Below are 18834 nucleotides of genomic sequence, written 5' to 3' on the forward strand. Positions count from 1 at the left end.
CCTGGACTGCAAGGAGGTCAAATCAGTCAGTCCTAAAGGAAATCAACCCTGAGTGCTCATTGGAAGGACAGATACTGAAGCTGAAGCTCAAATATTTTGGCCACCTAATGCAAAAACTCTCTGGAAAAGACCCTGATGCTGGGAAAGACTGAAGGCAAAAGGAGAAGGAGACGGCAGAGGATGAGATGGCTAGATAGCATCACTGATGCAATGAATATGGACTTGAGCACGCTCCGGGAGAGAGTGCAGGACAGGAAGGTCTGGCGTGCGATGGTCCATGGGGTCACGAAGAGTCGGACACGACTGAACGACTGAACAACAATAATGACCTAAATCATATCCCTTATGAATACACAGTGGAGGTGAGGAATAGATTTCAGGGATTAGACCTGATGGACAAAGTGCGTGAGGAACTATGGACGGAGGTCCGTAACATTGTTCAGGAGGCAGCAACTCAATCCATCCCAAAGAAAAAGAAATGCAAGGAAGCAAAGTGGCTGTCTGATGAGGCTTTACAAGTAGCTGAGGAAAGAGGGGAAGCGAAAAGCAAGGGAGAAAGGGGAAGATATACCCAACTGAATGCAGATTTCCAGAAAAGAGCAAGGAGAGACAAGAAGGCCTTCTTAAATGAACAATGCAAAGAAATCGAGGAAAACAACAGAATGGGAAAGACTAGAGATCTCTTCAAGAAAATTGGAGATCTCAAGGGAACGTTTTGTGCAAAGACGGGCATGATAAAGGACAAAGAAGGCAGGGACCTAACAGAACAGAAGCAGATGAGATTACAAAGAGGTGGCAAGAATACACAGAAGAACTATACAGGAAAGATCTGAATGTCCCTGATAGCCATGATAGTGCGGTCACTGAACTTGAGCTGGACATCCTCGAAAGTGAAGTCAAGTGGGCCTTAGGAAGCATTACTAACAACAAAGCTAGCAGAGATGACAGTATTCCAGCTGAGCTATTTAAAATCCTAAAAGATGATGCTGTTAAAGTGCTGCACTCAATATGCCAACACATTTGGAAAACTCAACAGTGGCCACAAGACTGGAAAAGGTCCATTTACATTCCAGTGCCAAAGAAGGGCAATGCCAAAGAGTGTTCAAACTACCGCACAATTGCGCTCATTTCACATGCCAGCAAGGTGATGCTCAAAATCCTACAAGCTAGGCTTCAGCAGCATGTGAACTGAGAACTACCGGAAGTACAAGCTGGGTTTCGAAGAGGCAGAGGAACTAGAGATCAAATCGCCAACATTCACTGGATCATGGAAAAAGCAAGGGAATTTCAGAAAAACGTCTATTTCTGCTTCATTGACTACGCTAAAGCCTTTGATTGTGTGGATCACAACAAACTGTGGCAAATTCTTAAAGTGATGGGAGTACCAGACCACCTTACCTGTCTCCAGAGAAACCTGTACGAGGGTCAAGAAGCAACAGTAAGAACCAGACATGAACAACCGAGTGGTTCAAAATTGGGAAAGGAGTACGACAAGGCTGTACATTGTCGCCCTGCTTATTTAATTTATATGCAAAGTACATCATGAGAAACGCTGGGTTGGATGAATCACAGGTCGGAATTAAGATTGCCGGGAGAATTATCAACAACCTCAGATATGCAGATGATACCACCCTAATGGCAGAAAGCGAAGAGGATCTCAAGAGCCTCTTGTTGAGGGTGAAAGTGGAGAGTGCAAAAGCTGGTTTGAAACTCAACATTAAAAAAATGAAGATCATGGCATCTGGCCCCATCACTTCTTGGCATATAGAAGGGGAAGAAATGGAAGCAGTGACAGATTTTATTTTCTTGGGCTCCAAGATCACCGCAGACGGTGACTGTAGCCATGAAATTAAAAGACGCTTGCTCCTTGGGAGGAAAGCTATGGCAAACCTAGAGAGCATAGTAAGAAGCAGAGACATCACCTTGCCGACAAAGGTTCGTATCATCAAAGCTATGGTTTTCCCAGTAGCAACATATGACTGTGAGAGCTGGACTATAAGGAAGGCTGAGCGCCGAAGAATGGATGCTTTCGAACTGTGGTGCTGGAGAAGACTCTTATGAGTCGCCTGGACTGCAAGGAGGCTAGATCAGTCAGTCCCAAAGGAAATCAACCCTGACTGCTCATTGGAAGGACAGATCCTGAAGCTGAAGCTCAAATATTTTGGCCACCTAATGCAAAGAGAAAAGTCACTGGAAAAGACCCTGATGCTGGGAAAGATTGAAGGCAAAAGGAGAAGGGGACGGGAGAGGATGAGATGGCTAGATAGCATCACCGATGCATATGAATATGGACTTGAGCACACTCCGGGAGAGAGCGCAGGACAGGAAGGCCTGGCGTGCTATGGTCCATGGGCTCACGAAGAGTCGGACATGACTGAACGACTGAACAACAACATCAAAAGTTTGAAGAGCCTCAGCATAGGAAATGAATGGAAACCATGGTGCCATGATATCATTCTTCAAGTTCGGATTCCTCGCTCGCTGCCCTTGCTGATAAGTTTATACAGACTCATAATCTCCCAAATTTTGTTAATCCACCGTTCGTTAGTTGGCTGCTTTGGGGACTTCCAGTTACATGCTATACATAACTTTGCAGCTGTATACAATTGCTTAAGAAAGATTGCTTAAGGTTGCAGGAATCCTGTATGATTAGGTTTAAAAAGATGAAGCAGCATTGCTTTGGGAGTGACCAATGGTCTCACATGAAGGAATTCCTGACAGTAATCAGCAACTAGAAGCCACAGTCGCACTGGACTCCAGTATGTGTCCACTGTGTGCATTTGGAGATGACCAATTCCCCTTCGTGCCATACATATAACCACTGCAAATGCTGGCAAAGCGATGTTGCTCCGTCACCCATGGAGCCCCAACATCACAATCTGAATTTTACAGGAAATGTGGATGTTTTTATTTCTTAGTGAATATATACAGCTTTGGGGCGGATAAGTGGCACTGGGAACTCAAACAGAAAACGTCTCTGCTCTGAACCTGTCTGGGTGCCACTGACAGAGCAAGCTGGCCTGGCTGACACGCTGATGGATGGAGAGGCAAGGATGGAGGTACGGGGCTCTTCATTGGTTCTCTGACTTGCCTCCTGCCTGTTGCAACAAGCAGAGCAATTGCTCATGTCAGAGGGACCTTGGATACAGCACAGAGCAGCCAAAAGAAGCCCTGGGGAGGGGTGGGATGGGGAGAGAGCGGAAGACTATAAACCTGAGCACCATTTTACTATCATGCTCACTGGTCAGTGGCCGGAAAGCCTGAAGAACTCAGGCAGGATAGACTGAGAAAAAAACACGCAGGGAAGGATTCAGGCAGGGCTTCTTTTGTATAATTATTATTCACAGTTGGGCAATACCTTTATTATTAGGACCAACCGAAACTCCAAAAAATCAGACATGGCGATACAAAGGATGGGGGAAGAGACCAAGTCCCAAAACCTGGCCAGGTGTTATGGTCATGAGGTCTGCAGTTTAGATAGACCCCGTCTCAAAATGGAGATTTGCAGTCTGCATGAATTAGTCAGGAGCAGGACGTCGCAGGTATCAGATTACACCTCACAGTGCATTTTGGGATTGAGAAGCCATGGCTGGCCAGCACTTCTGAAATCATAAAGACTGCCTGTAACTCTGATCTGTATCTCTGATTGTTATTCATTTCAAAAATTTGCATCCTGCCAGGCATGACTCCAGGATAGCAAATGGCATCACATCAGCAACAGTGACGAATATTGTGCTGTAGCAGAGCACACACCCGCACGCGGAAGGTGCCTGGTGTCTCCCATTTGAGCCGGGGGAGGGGGAAATGGACCCTCTCCAGAGAGCCCCTGCCAGCCATTCCAGACCACACTGGGCTAGCTGGACCCATGGCCTGATTTCATATATGGCAGATTCCTATGCACCGCTGGGAGCCCTGCTAGGGCTTCACTGATATGAAGGCCACCCACCAGCGAAGAAGTCAGTATAACTGATTATTTCCCAACAGAGATCTGTGAGAACAGCTTCTTTCCGCTGGAGCTCCTCTCTCACTCTGCTCCCAGCTCTGCTTCCTTCCTTCAAGGATCGTCTCCAGGCGCCTCTGCCTATGTTCCCTCTAAGGAAGCAGCTCTAAATTGCCACAGTCACCCCAAGCCCCATCTCCAGAGTCCCTCCCTCCCCCCACCCCAGCTAGTTTCCTGCAGTGAGCCTCTGATGTGACCATTTTAAACAGGGAAACATGACAAGGTGAGAGTCCCTGATATGCGTGCATTCATTATTGCCTGTTGTTATAAAGGAGAAGCAATCCACGTGATGAAAGTGAAACCTCTTTCCTCCTCCTTTTCTAATGTGAGCTTTTCATCATCTGAGTGGGAACAGTAATATGCCCAGTGTTCTGTACAGCACCTAGCACATCATTAGCACAATATCTATATTGTAACATACTGACTTGTGGTGGGAAACATGGTGGGGAGGTCTCACCTGGCCATACCTGGCTGAGCAAGCTGCCCCCCCCCCGTCACAGAGAGGCAGGACAGACAGAAGGGTCTCTGCCTGCTATTGGCTGAGTTGCTCTCATCCTTATACAGCCTAGCTATCATTGGCTGAGCTGATCTTACAAATGGGTTTTCAGGTGAAAAAGGTGAGAAAGGAAAGCCTCCTAAATTCCTCTGAAGTACTACCTCTCTGAAAGGAGCCACTTGGCTTAGGGAATTCTCTCTAACCCCCCACCCTGTGCATTTCCAATCACCATTCTTCATTTCTTCTTCCCTCCCCTGTCCTGTCCTGTTCTTTCTTCCTCTTCTTTATTCCACCCAGAACATACCTTGGGGAATTCTTAAAGAGAATTCTCTTCAGTGGGCAAGAGTTCTGAACTGTATTTGACTTTATACAAACAGACACATGGTTGCAGAGAAACAAGTCTGGGGCTGTTTTGTCTGTCAGTTGCCATTATCCAGCAATAGCAAGGGCTGTCGCTCATCGGTGGAGCACATGCTTGGCATGCAGAAGGTCCCGGCTTCAATCCCCAGCATCCCCAGGTAGGTCAAGGAAAGGATCCTGCCTGAAACTTTGGAGAGCCGCTGCTGCCAGTCAGTGTCAACAGTACTGGGCTAGATGGACCCAGGGCCTGACTCTGCATAAGGCAGCTTCCTATGAACAGAAACAATGGTCCACAAGGAAAATAGGGAGATAAGCATGTCCTCTTTTGGAGACCCCAAATGTCAAGGCCACCCTTGCACAAAAACCCCTGTGGCTATCATTCTTAAATTTGGCAGACATGATCTCCTCTGATGGGCAATGAATCCTGAAATTTTTATCCAATTCTTCCAAGTAGTAAAAATGTTATTGGCAGTTCCCTTTAAAAGAAAAGCAAAATATAGACCCTGCACCTATCTTTCTGACATTGGGCAGGTGTAATCCCTTTCTAGGGGGCTACTATGACTGAAATTATCATCCAGTTCTGACCCAGAGAAAAAAGTTACAGTTTTTCTCTAATTTCCCATGGTAGTCAACAGGAAGCATAAAGACTCATCTTTCCAAACCTTGACCCAGGTTTGGTGCTGAGCTGAAATGGTCCGACTACAAATTGGCTGGAGCAGAAGCAGGATGTTTTCCAAAATGCTGAATTGGGGTGTGAGCTGAAACAGGTTGGGGGGTCAGTGCACACTTCTTATGTATGTATATATGTAGGTATGTAATCTATACACACACACTCAAGCACACCACATGCACACACACACGGGCTATTTGCTGCGGCTGCCTAATGTGAGATTGGCAGCCACACGCAAGAGGACCTTCTCCTTTGCCACCCCTCAATCGTGGGATGACCTGCCAGTTGAAATTTGCCTGCTGACCTCGTTGAAGGTTTTTAAGCAGGCATTAAAGATGCTATTATTCTGGCAGGCCTTCCCTTTCGAGAACTCTTGTTCCTTTTGCTGCCCTTTGTATACTGTTTTTAAGCTGTGTTGTTTTAAGCTGTGTTGTTTTATTGTTGGATTCTTTAAAATTAGTTCAAAGTTGTGTTTAGTTATATACTTGTATATATTGTCCATATGTTTTTATGTAAATGGTTTTTAAACTTTGTATATTGTACTTTAACGTTTTATCTTTTGCAAACTGCCCAAAGAGCTTTGGCTATGGGGTGGTATAGAAAATAAATAAATAAATAAATAAATAAATAAATAAATAAATCTATATATCTATATATCGTACAAATATATATATATATATATATACCGTTCCCTCTCTCTCTCTCTCTCTCTGTCTATATATATATATATATATATATATATATACCGTACAATTGCGCTCATTTCACATGCCAGCAAGGTGATGCTCAAAATCCTACAAGCTAGGCTTCAGCAGTATGTGAACCGAGAACTACCGGAAGTACAAGCTGGGTTTCAAAGAGGCAGAGGAACTAGAGATCAAATCACCAACTTTCACTGGATCATGGAGAAAGCGAGAGAATTCCAGAAAAACGTCTATTTCTGCTTCACTGACTACGCAAAAGCCTTTGATTGTGTGGATCACAACAAACTCTGGCAAATTCTGAAAGAGATGGGGGTACCAGACCATCTTACCTTTCTCCTGAGAAACCTGAACGAGTGTCAAGAAGCAACAGTAAGAACCAGACATGGAACAACCGAGTGGTTCAAAATTGGGAAAGGAGTACGACAAGGCTGCATATTGTCGCCCTGCTTATTTAACTTATATGCAGAGTACATCATGAGAAATGCCAGGTTGGATGAATCACAGGTCAGAATTAAGCAGTGACAGATTTTATTTTCCTGGGCTCCAAGATCACCGCAGACGGTGACTGTAGCCATGCAATTAAAAGACGCTTGCTCCTTGGGAGGAAAGCTATGGCAAACCTAGACAGCATAGTAAGAAGCAGAGACATCACCTTGCCGACAAAGGTCCGTCTAATCAAAGCTATGGTTTTTCCAGTAGTAACATATGGCTGTGAGAGCTGGACTGAGCGCCAAAGAATTGATGCTTTCTAACTGTGGTGCTGGAGAAGACTCTTACGAGTCCCCTGGACTGCAAGGAGGTCAAATCAATCCATCCTAAAGGAAATCAACCCTGAGTGCTCATTGGAAGGACAGATACTGAAGCTGAAGCTCAAATACTTTGGCCACCTAATGCGAAGAGAAAACTCTCTGGAAAAGACCCTGATGCTGGGAAAGACTGAGGGCAAAAGGAGAAGGGGACGGCAGAGGATGAGATGGCTAGATAGCATCACCGATGCAATGAATATGGACTTGAGCACGCTCCGGGAGAAAGTGCAGGACAGGAAGGCCTGGCGTGCTATGGTCCAGGGGGTCACGAAGAGTCGGACACGACTGAACGACTGAACAACAACAACATATATATATATATATATATATATATATATATATATGAGGTGTGCTTAGACTTGGATAAATATATATATATATATATATTTATATATATGCAAACTTGTGTTATGGGCCTGTGCCCTGTATCCTTTAAGAACCTAGCAATGCCCCTGGAATGGATAGCGTGTGAACCTGCCCTCCTCTTAAGTTCAACTCATGAAGCCTTTCTTTGGGTCTCACCCCCATCAGAGGGGCAGGACAGGGCCTTTTCAATAGTGGAGCCCAGGCAGGGCCCAAGCATAGTTTTGGGGTGCCCAGTACAAACGTGTGACATGGGGCCCCTCCCTCACATGATCCCTTCCCCTGCATCTCACAGTCTCATACATCATGAGAGAAACTCCCTATTTTAATTGTGAAATTACATTTTCTACATTTCTGGAATTAAACCATAGTCCACACTTCCTACCATGCCCCAAACACACACTCCTGTACGCGCATGCATGCACACAGACACCTTTTTGCTATTTTCATTTAAGGGAACATCCACCCTGAAGAAGATGGAGGAGGAGGGCGGGGGTAATCCTACAAAGCTGGCTGGCTATTTTGTAACTTTTTCATTGGCCCTAATAAATGTATTTATCTTGTCAATGCTTTGATTTTATAATCCTAATGGACCAATGCAGCTGCACAAATCTCTCTGTCTACAAGCCCTGGTTGAACTGCACCAGCACACTGTGTCTAAAGGGCCTGGCCCAGCAACGCTCCCCTCCACCCCAGAGTTTTGTCCAGCCTGCATCCTGTAGGTCTTTAGTCAGGCTGTCAAGGCCATGCTATTTTGCTTGGCTTTCCAGGTGATATGTTTGTTGTTGCCCTGGTATTTTTTACTCAGTTGTTTTGCATGTACTTTTTGTTTGTTTTTACTAGTGTGTTTTTATTGTTGATTGTAGTTTTTATAGTGCTGTGCCAACAATTTCTCCCACATTATTTTTTACCATTCTCATTCAATTTGACAGAAAAGAAATTGCCTTTGAAAGGAAATTCAAAGGCGAAGAAATGGAGAAATCCTCACGGGCTGGGTTGGGGGTTCTTGTGCTTACTTTACTTATGAGGTGGCCGAGGAGGGTGGGTGATTGTCCTGTCCTTGGTTGCACAGTCATCTCTGTGGCAGCCTGCGGCCTCCTCGGCTTCCCACACTACAGTTAAAGCCGTCATGAGGAAGACCTCGTGAGGCAATTCCTCCCATGGGGCTTTTTCAGCTCAGGACGTGCAGGTGGCCTGGGAGGCTGCCGAGCAATGGAAAGATGTGTGACACAGAGATAAAACACACACAGCCCCCTCGGCCACCTCACAGTGATGAGGTAAGCTCAAAAGCACCCCCCAAAGAAGTTCAGATTCTGCCTCTGAAAACTGGAAGCCTCAACACAGTTGGTGCTGTTGCCACTTGCAGGAGCAGCGCAATAAACCAAAAACTCTCAGGAAAAAAGAAACATCCACTGCCAATGGTAAGCCCTACCTGTGAGAAACTGCTCAAGACTTTTCCCTCCCTTGGGACAACTGCAGTGAAATTATCCCCCCCGCCCCAGTTTCTCTGGCCACAAGTAGGCTGAAGAATTTTGAGAGGCCTTCTGTGCACAGCTCTAATGGTTTATCTGTTAGCTGCCTTGGGATCCTTTGGGCAGAAAGGTGGCGTACATCCTTTAAAACAAACAAGCAGATGTCCAAGGCCAGAAATGTGCATAACTGATGACATCATATTAATAAAACATATCCTCTGCAAAGTAGGACCCCTGACTGGTGAGCCCCAAGACTGACATTTGGCATCCCCGAGTGATTGCACTCCGTAATCCAAGGGGAGCAACCAGCACCCTACTTTTGTGAATTTGCAAGGGATTCTCCAGGTGCACCTCTCAGATGATAGGCTGCTTGACAAACACTCCTAAATATATGAATGTCCCAAAGTGACCACTTGTCTTGCCTGGGCAGGCAAGCTAGCCCCACTCACATATCCAAGGAGTACGGAGATCAATCCGCATTAAAATTGGTTGTTGACCATTTAAAGTGATGAAGTTGGCAGCTCTGAATGCCCTAAACTTGGCTGCCCAAACCAGGTTGCCCAAAGGAATTGATCTAATGCTTGACCAGAGAAAACACTTGCTCACACGCATGCACGCACACACACACTTCGTTACCTTTTCTTAAGGCGCACGCATACACTTGGCTTAATGCTGAGCACATCCCGCAAATGCTCCTCAGTAAAGAGCATTGAAGATTAGTCTCAGTTGGACTTCTTCATTTTTTGCTTCTTCTCAGAGCATCATTTATCAGCGTAGGTTTTTTCAAGCCTTCGTTTGGCGGCTGCAGCAGGAAAGCCACACCAAAGGCGACTGGGACATTTGCACTGCCAGAGATCACTTGGAAGCACTCGGGAGCCCTGAGCCGAGGTCACTCCTCCACACATTATAATCGGAGATGAGGAGATGCTTCCCACTCTGCATGAGAATAAGAGGAAGGCGATGTGTGCAATCAGGGCCTGGAGAAAAAAATAGCAAAGGGGTTGACCCGGGTGACTCACAAAATGTGTGCTGGGGGCGGGGGGGGGGGTTGCTGCTCTACTGCATTCATCTCAAGGATAATGGGGTGAAGACAGATGTGAGATTTAAAGAGCAGCTGCAGCGGGTGCTGCACTCATGGTGGGAGCCTGACTTGCCTCACAGATGTGCATTTCGGCACTCGGATGGGAATGCTGGATCAACCATCGGTCTTCTCTCTTCATTCAGGCATCCGGCAGGCTGTCTGCAAACAAAATTAGTGCAGCAAATATATCTGATTGATTGGATTGGATTTGCATCCGGCCTTTCTCCCAAAAAAAGCACTCCAGGTAGCATATGTGTATGAACGCTTGTTTATATAGCGCCATCCGTGTGCACGGCTCTCTACAGAGTAGGAGAAGGCAGATGCCGGCCCCGAGGAGCTCACAGTCTGAGACCTGAGACCACGGGCGAAACAACTGAGGAAGCGGGGGGGCGGGGGGAAACAGTGGAATCAGGCAAGGTGGTTGCAGTTACCTGTGCTTGGCGTAGTTTGCTTACCCTTCACCCCCCCCCATCACAAACTTTGACTTTTTAATTTGGAAAGATTTTGCTGGAAGGGCTGGCAAAGGTGTTTGTGCTGTCAGAGGTGCCAGTGAAAGGGGACACTCAACCATCAACTTTTCTCTGGATCAAACTGGCCACACTGGAAACTTGCGGAAGTTGCCCTGTGACATGAAAGGCGCATGATGGTGATAAGGATGATGATGCATATCAGGGATGCAGAACCTCAGGCCCATCCGGGGACCATTTCCTGCCTGCCTGGGACCCTAATCCAGCCCAGATGGCCACGCCCCCTTTCCCCGGCCCCTTTCCGGTTTGGTTTGGTGGTTTCTTGGCACCCTCTTGTCCCCATTAGGAAAGGCTGAAATGCCTCTTCTGAGGCTGAGCTACCGGCAATAAGAGCTTTAAGCTATGCTAGGGTGGTGTTCTTGGCCCCGCCCCTGTTGCCTTTGGACCCACCCACCCTGCAATGTGGCCCCCAAGAGCTTCCCTGAAACAGAATTCAGCCCTCTGGCTGAAAGAGGTTCTGCACCCCTGATGTATATTGTCACGGGGAATACGCATTGTGTTTCCATTCAGACGTATATGTGAAGTCACATCCATACATGTATACATGAGAAACACAAGATATTGGGATCTTTTGTAGAGGTATGACAGTAGATCAGGGCCAGCCCTACCATTAGGCAGAGTGAGGCAGTCGCCCGAGGTGCCAGACGCTGAGAGGCCGGGAGTGTGGGCGAGGTGTCAGAGGAGAGAGCTGTGAGGGCCCTGAGCCCACTAAGCCAGCCTGCTGCCCTCAGGTTATCCTCTTCAAAATAATGTAAAAGAAGGAAAATGTTGCAACAGTTTATAATATGAATGCAAGCAAGTGAAATTTATTTTTTCTCAAATTTGAAACTGGGTCATTTTCCCCCATTTGAATCTAAAATTTCTTATTTTAAAAATCTGATTTTAGTACCAAGCAACAGCAACTGCATCCTAAAACCTAAGTCTTGTTGATTGTTTTTAAGGCAATAATATAATATATTAACTTGACAAATTCAGGACTTATTTCTGCCTCCACACTCCCTTCCCTCCACCCCGCATCAGCACCCCATCTTAGTGCCTCGAGAATCAGTTTTGGCCTGAAGTGGAACAAAGCTAGAATCAGTAAAAGAACTGTCTCAAAAGACAAGCATTATACTAAAATAATCCACAGGCATTCAGTGCTTATGTATGCATGTAATAAAAACTAATGCAATTGTGAGAATGGAAAGCAAAAGAGGGGGGTTGGGATAAGAAAAATATAAAGTACAAAGCAATAATGCAATACATCTCTCATTCTTCTTAGATGTGGAATCAATTCAAGGTTTCAAGAATTAGCAGGAGATACATTTGACAGCGTTGGCATTCAGTTTCAGATTAGGTGGATTTACTTGAAAAATATGTTTTTTTACACACGCACGAGACAAAACACCACCAGGACTCCCTGCAGCCGTTGAAGGTGATAAAAAGCACACCCTTAAAAAGCAAAAGTAGCGGCGTGAATATGTGTGTATGCAATCCAGCCTTGCTTCTCGGTCAGACTCACCAGACCTGGTGCCCTCCAGAGGTGCGGCTGGAGGATTCTGGACTGGGGGATTCTGTGGGTTGCAGTCCCACACCTCCGAAGGGCACCAGGTTGGGGAAGGCTGCTCTAAGCTTATAGGCCCCAGCCAGCATGGCCAATCCAACACATCTGGTGGGCACCAGGTTGGAGAAAGCAACATTTTCATCCTCAGGGTTCTTTCTCTTGAACAATTTCTTTCCCTAATAAGAGATTGTGTGTCTGCATGCGAGTGCACATACATACGCACACGCACGCACGCACGCACGCACGCACACATATTCGTACATGAGCTGCTGCCTTCATCATTTAGCTAGGGAGGAAAGGAGGGGGAAAGGTAATTACAGAACACATCTTGGGTAGCTGTTTAGTTCTATTTTGGAGGTTTCCGTTTGTCGCCGTAGCAAGCGTTGAGCTGTGACACTATTTATCATGTTGGGAGTCAGGGTTCAGGCACTGTTTTTTAATCAGGAGTGCCTCAGCCTTTGTGGTGACAGGAAAACTCCGGTAACAAGGTGGCCTCAGCAGGGAATAAAGCCCACTGCCAAGAATAATGGGGCCTGGATAATTGAAACGGAACTAAGAGATGCTAGGAGGAATTTCTTGCATCTTCCTGTGACTCCCCCCACCCCGCCCCTCTTTTTGAGTGTAGTGGGGCAGGATCCTGATCATAAGATGTGGCTTTCTGTCTGCAAACATGCACAAGCACATGCAAATGCAATGAATTAATGCTTGGACACAATCTCTCTCTTTCACTAATGTGGAGCCCTGCTGTGGTTATTTTTCTGCAGGAATGATATCACTTGTGGGCATTCAGTTGCTAACGAAGGGCAAAAGGCTGCCATTTCCATAGCCCCATACTAGGTTCTCTCTCACTCACTGCTGGCATGCAGAGGTAGCCCCTTTTGAAATCCTTCCTAACCCTCTGGCTGGCCTGGCTGGGCACAGGGTGGGGTGAGGAGGGGAGGAACGCTGCCAAGGAGCAGCCAAGCTTTCTTGCTGATCACTTGGGAGCCACTGGCCAAAGCCAGGGCCCAGCCCTGGAGCAGAGGGAGCCATGAGAACATGAGGGAGCCCTGCTGAGCCTTCCCCTCACACTGAGCGCGCACCCATGTATGCTTGACATGGAGACCACCACCGTGGTAAGTGACAGGGACTTGCCAAAGGCCAGCCAGGGAGAGCTTTGTGTGTGTGAGCAGGGATTTGAACTCGTGCCTCCCTAGTGCCAAGGGCAATGCAGTACTCTACCACCAGGCAAGCAGCCTTGTGCCCTCCAGAGGTGCTGGACTACAACTGCCAGAATCCTTGACCATTGGCCATGTTGGCTGGGGCTAATGGGAGTTGTGGTTCCAAACATTTGGAGGGAATTAGGCTCCCTACCTGTGGGCTGCCCACTGCATGATACCACACTAGTTCTCTGTACTAGATATAGACTAGGGAGGTCTGGATTCCAATCCTTACTAAACCATGGAGCTTACTGGGTTATCCTAAGACAGTCATTCTCTCTCTCACACACACACAGCCTAATCAACCTCACAGGAATGTTGTGAAGATAAAACAGAATAATCCCGTGCATGCTGCTTTGGGTTCTTGGAAGATGGGTAGGATACAAGGGTGGTAAACAAAATAAAATATGAACAATTGTGAAAGCCTTGGTTCTAGAGCAGCCTTCTCCAACCCGGCGCCCTCCAGATGTGTTGAACTGCAACTCCCATCACCCTAGCCACTGGGAACTGTAGTCCAACACACCTGGAGGGTTGGGGAAGGCTGCTCTAGGGAGCACATAATAATAAAGCAGGCTTCGGACAGCAGAGGGCGCCATTGCATCTGTGTCAGTGCAAAACCGGGGGCTTCCTCCTCTTCTGCCGTCGCTTCCCCACCCACCACTTTTCAGGCTTCCAGGGTGGGAAGAATCTCGAGGGTTTAAAGATTTGTTTCTGAGTGTGCTGGTTCACTGGGGGTGGGAAGGGCCTCTCATTTCATAGGATCATGGAGCTGGGAGGGGCCTTGTAGAAGATCATCTAGTCCAACTGCCTGCGCAACGCGGGATCCAGCTGCGGGCCCCGGCTGTCCGGTCTCTGCTGAAATGCCCCCGTTGAGGGAGGACCCGCCGGCCCCGCAGCCCTTGCTCTTCGGACGGTTCTGAGGTTTCCCTTAAATCTGCTTCCCTGCAGCCTCCAGCCCTTGCTTCTAGCCAGCAAACAGTTTATTTCTCAGGGAAAAAATGCTGCTTTTCAAAATGGGGGTGGGGAGAACCTCCAGCCACCGCCCCGTCATCTCTTTCTTATGAGAAGTTTCTGTTTCGGCCGTACGATTCAGCAGACTGAAATGGCATTTCCATAGGCTGAAATGAAATGGAGCTCCAAAGGCCTTGTCTGGCTTGGGACGTATTTACACGCAGAGCAACATGGGCTGCTCACGCCCAAAGGGAGTAGGGCCACTTGTGCATCAACCCCCTGCCCCACCCCAAAGGGTAAAAGGGGATGCAGAGCTGCATGCAATTTGCATATGTTGCAATTACCTGTGGCCCTGGGGCTGCGGAAATATGGGGAAGAAACCCCGGGCCCCATCCGGCCAAAGAGCTGCCAATTTCTGTTCAAGCAAAAACACCAGTGAGAGGGGATCAGCCGGGCCCAAGGTGCATTTAAATACCCACCTCTAGCTTGCCACCCTGCTCCGGCCTCGAAAACCCAGGCTTCCTCCTCGTCCTTTTTCCTCCACTACCCTTCCCTTGTTTGTCTTGTCTTTTAGTTTGTGCACCAGATGGCGGGGCCTGCCTCTCTTTTTCCGACTGATGTGAGCCACTTGGGAAGACAGTAATTGGCTGAAAAATGGGATAAAACTGCAGCAAGCAAATAAACAATAGGCTAATTTATATGTACAGATGCAACTTTAGAAATATTTACAGTAGTTTAAATTGAAATCATGTACTACTCGTCCTAGCGGGGAAGACTGTGACCAGGTAACCAGTGTGCCTGCTCAGCCTGTTCTTAAGAGTTCTTTATCTTCAGACTGGACTTGGATGGGACAGCTCTTCTAAAAGAGGACCCTTCCCTCTCCCGGCACCCTCCAGATGTGTTGGACTGCAAATCCCATCATCCCCAGCCAGCATATATGGAGGGCGCCAAGTTGGAGAAGGCTGAAATAGGGGACTACAATGTAGGACACATGGGTACTTTAAAAATGGATGGGATCAAATCTGAAATATTCAGCATAATGTTCACGGTTCCACCTTGATGTGTTGCTGTTTTTAAGTAGACAGAAATTCCAGTTGGAGGCTAGCTGCAGACACCCTCCCGCACACACACACAATTCTAAGTCTTCTCGGAAGGAAGCAGGAGCAGGCCACAGGAGAACATCTCGGTGGATTGGGTCCTGCATCATGTACAGCTCCTCCCCTAGGTCACCCACTGTGAATTATTTTCACCAGTTACTGCTGCTGTGAATTGTGACTTCTGCCACAAGACATCAGTCTTTAAGGTGCTTTAAGACTGTTGTTTTTGCTGTAGCATAGCACTCATGTTAGCCTCCCATTTTGCAGGGGTAATTTCTGGGTTGTTGTGGGGCTGCAGAATTCTATAGTCTGCTTTGGTTTTAGGCATGTGAAAAACTCACACACTGAATTCTGTTTTCATTTCCCCCCCAGCTCTGAGCAACACATTTCTATGGAAAACCCATCTGCCTGATTGCATTTCAGCTGTTTCTGTTTTGAAATATTGTTAGTTGCTCACTTCAGCTTAAAGTCTTGGGTGGGTTTTGTTTTGCATATATGTGTGTATTTTCCTCACAGCCACACTGAATCATGAGTTTTGTAGTCTTAAGGCTGCATTATAGACTGTTGTCCTCCTACATTAGGGTGGTTCACTTTTGAATGAATATAGTTCGACACAAAAGACTTAGAATTCCATGAGAATACAGATTGTTTAAATCTGTCACTGCTTCCATTTCTTCCCCTTCTATATGCCAGGAAGTGATGGGGCCAGATGCCATGATCTTAGTTTTTTTAATGTTGAGTTTCAAACCAGCTTTTGCACTCTCCACTTTCACCCTCAACAAGAGGCTCTTTAGATCCTCTTCGCTTTCTGCCATTAGGGTGGTATCGTCTGCGTATCGGAGGTTGTTGATAATTCTCCCGGCAATCTTAATTCCGACCTGTGATTCATCCAACCCAGCATTTCTCATGATGTACTAGCCATGAAATTAAAAGACGCTTGCTCCTTGGGAGGAAAGCTATGGCAAACCTAGACAGCATAGTAAGAAGCAGAGACATCACCTTGCCGACAAAGGTCCATCTAATCAAAGCTATGGTTTTCCCAGTAGTAATGTATGGCTGTGAGAGCTGGACTATAAGGAAGGCTGAACGCCAAAGAATTGATGCCTTCAACTGTGGTGCTGGAGAAGACTCTTACGAGTCCCTGGACTGCAAGGAGGTCAAATCAGTCAATCCTAAAGGAAATCAACCCTGAGTGCTCATTGGAAGGACAGATACTGAAGCTGAAGCTCCAATATTTTGGCCACCTAATGAGAAAACTCCCTGGAAAAGACCCTGAGGCTGGGAAAGACTGAAGGCAAAAGGAGAAGGGGACGGCAGAGGATGAGATGGCTAGATAGCATCACCGATACAATGAATATGGATGTCTTGAGCACGCTCCGGGAGAGAGCACAGGACAGGAAGGCCTGGCGTGCTATGGTCCATGGGGTCACGAAGAGTTGGACACGACTGAACAACAACAACAGATTGTTTGCATAAAAGTCAAAATATTGCAAGAGTGCAGATAATAGCATGCAAATATATAATGCTCATTCATCTAAGCATGACTCATGAATGGATTCATCAAAAGGCACTTTTCTGAATGTTTTGCCATTAATTCAAAATCAGGAGCTAGAAGTTATGAGGCCTCAATATTCACCCCCCCCCTCCCCGGTTCTGGTGTGTTTATTTGTTTGCAATAATTTGGGCCTCGAGTGCATTTCTTCTTGGCATTTGTCTCAGCAGGAGGGCTGAAATTAGAAAGAAAGCAACTAATTGATGGGATTTTAATTGCAATTATTTTCCATTCTTCAGCCTTCTGCTTCATTTGGTTGAAATGAGAGGAAAATTCTTATGAAGAAGGAGAAAAGAGAAGACAACTCCAGTGAAAAATAAGGAGCCTGCCCAGCTATAACACTAAGGAGAAGTGATGAAGTCCAATGCGGAAGCCTTTTGTAGCCCCTTCTGTCTAGAAGGGCCAAGTCGCTAACCTTGAGAATACTTCACTGCTCTGGAAGATGTGCCAAACCATTGCTCTGGTAGCCCTCCGCGTGGGGCAGCTGGTCACAAAGCCAAGGGTTGCTGGTTCTAGCCCAGGCTGTGATCCCAGTTCTGTCTACTCTGGTAATCAACAGCTCTTCAAGGCAGTGGAGGCTGGTGGCTCCGATGTCAGTGGGGTGGCGAATCCGCTCCGGGTTTCATTCAGAACTCTAAAGGAGCTCTCCAACCTTGGATTTGAAATAACTTCATAGAGTTGTCTTTTCTTTTTATCTTTTTTTTTTTTAAAGCTCCCTTGATTTTCTTTGGAAAGAAGCAACTTACAAACCCTTTAATAAAACAATAATTTTCCCTCGCTGCCAAGTTTTGATATTCAGATTTGATTTTGAGAAGCCTTAAAAATATCAGAAATAAACATACGCCTCGTTGATCATTTTCTAAGTCAGTAATGTGAAGTGCCTGCTTGCCAAACCCAACACGCTACACCTGGTTTTTCTAAACACCCCTAATTCCAACCAGAGCCCCCTCCCGCGAAGCGAGAAGCGAGCAGAAGCTTGCGAAGTTTTTTCTGCAGTCAAGACGACTTGCAGTGAGGAAGGCGCTCTCTCTTCGGCTGACCCAGAGAACAGGAGAAATGGGGGGAAGCCCTCGCCCCAGTCACACATGATCAAAAGCAACACGTATCATTTCATGCATACGCGAGGAGGAGGAGGAGGAGCAGCAGCTCCGTCCTCCCCGGGGAAAAGAGGAAGAGCGAGCGGGCCGGCGCTGGGGCCGCGGAGCCCCAAGTCCCCGGCCAGATGCGGGATTCACGGGCGCCTTCGGAGCTCCAGCGCCCCTTGCCGGCGCTTCGGCGAGGCGGCTCGTGCACGAGGCCCCCCGCCCCGGAGCAGGTGCGCGGCAGCGCGGGGTCGCTCCGGCTCAGGCCCCCCGCTGGCCGGGGAGCGCCCCGCTGGCGCTCGCCTTCCCAGGGGCACGTCGCGGCTTCTGTAGCCCCGCGGGCCCCCGCCCGCCCCGCCGGGCCTTCCGCGTGGGGCATCCGCGGAGCCGCGGCGCCCCTCGCCGCCAGGGAGGAGGGGGCGCGACGGGCGGCGAGCTCTCGGATCGTAGCTGCGGCGCGGACCGGCGCAGAGAGAGGGGCGGGCGGGCGGACTCGGAGGCGCTGCGCCGCTATGCCCGGGTGGGGGGAGCGGGGGCGGTTTCTCCCTCTCCCGTGAGCCCGGGGCCCGGCGCGGTCGCCCCGCGACGCTGACTGCGGGGAGAGGGGCCCCGGGCCCGCTCGAAGGGCGGGCTCGCGCGCGCCGCGCCTCTGGCGGCCACTCCGCGGGGCGCGGGGGCGGCCGCCGCTCCGGGCGGCCTTCAGAGGGCGCGAGGCTGATCAGCTGCCGGGCGCCGCCAGCCCGAAGGCCCTGCGCTTCCCGCAGTAGCGGAGGCGATGTGCCCGCGCGCTGCGGGGCGAGGGCGGGCCGGCAGGGGCCGTCGCGCTCCCGCCCTGCGGCTGCCTGCGGGGTGGCCGCCGGCGCCTCCGTGACTGTCATGCGGCACGAGGGACCCCGGGCCGGGCCCTTCCCAGGCTCTCGTGCTGTGCGCC

General features: G+C 48.3%; 1 protein-coding gene across 1 annotated transcript in view; it reads right to left on the minus strand.

Annotated features, from left to right (window-relative positions):
• Positions 1–9581, minus strand: part of TMEM207 (transmembrane protein 207) — a 29491-nt gene extending 19910 nt beyond the window's left edge. The window contains exons 1-2 of the mRNA XM_084845723.1: positions 9508–9581; positions 2930–3098 (exon numbers count right to left, since the gene is read on the minus strand). Coding sequence (XP_084701849.1) covers positions 2930–3098; positions 9508–9581 — 243 coding nt within the window. The remainder of the gene's footprint in view (positions 1–2929; positions 3099–9507) is intronic.
• Positions 9582–18834: the final 9253 nt, after the last annotated feature.

Source organism: Heloderma suspectum, chromosome 3, assembly GCF_057233095.1.
Source record: "Heloderma suspectum isolate Gila_16-S chromosome 3, 16-S_ref, whole genome shotgun sequence".
NCBI lineage: Eukaryota > Metazoa > Chordata > Lepidosauria > Squamata > Helodermatidae > Heloderma > Heloderma suspectum.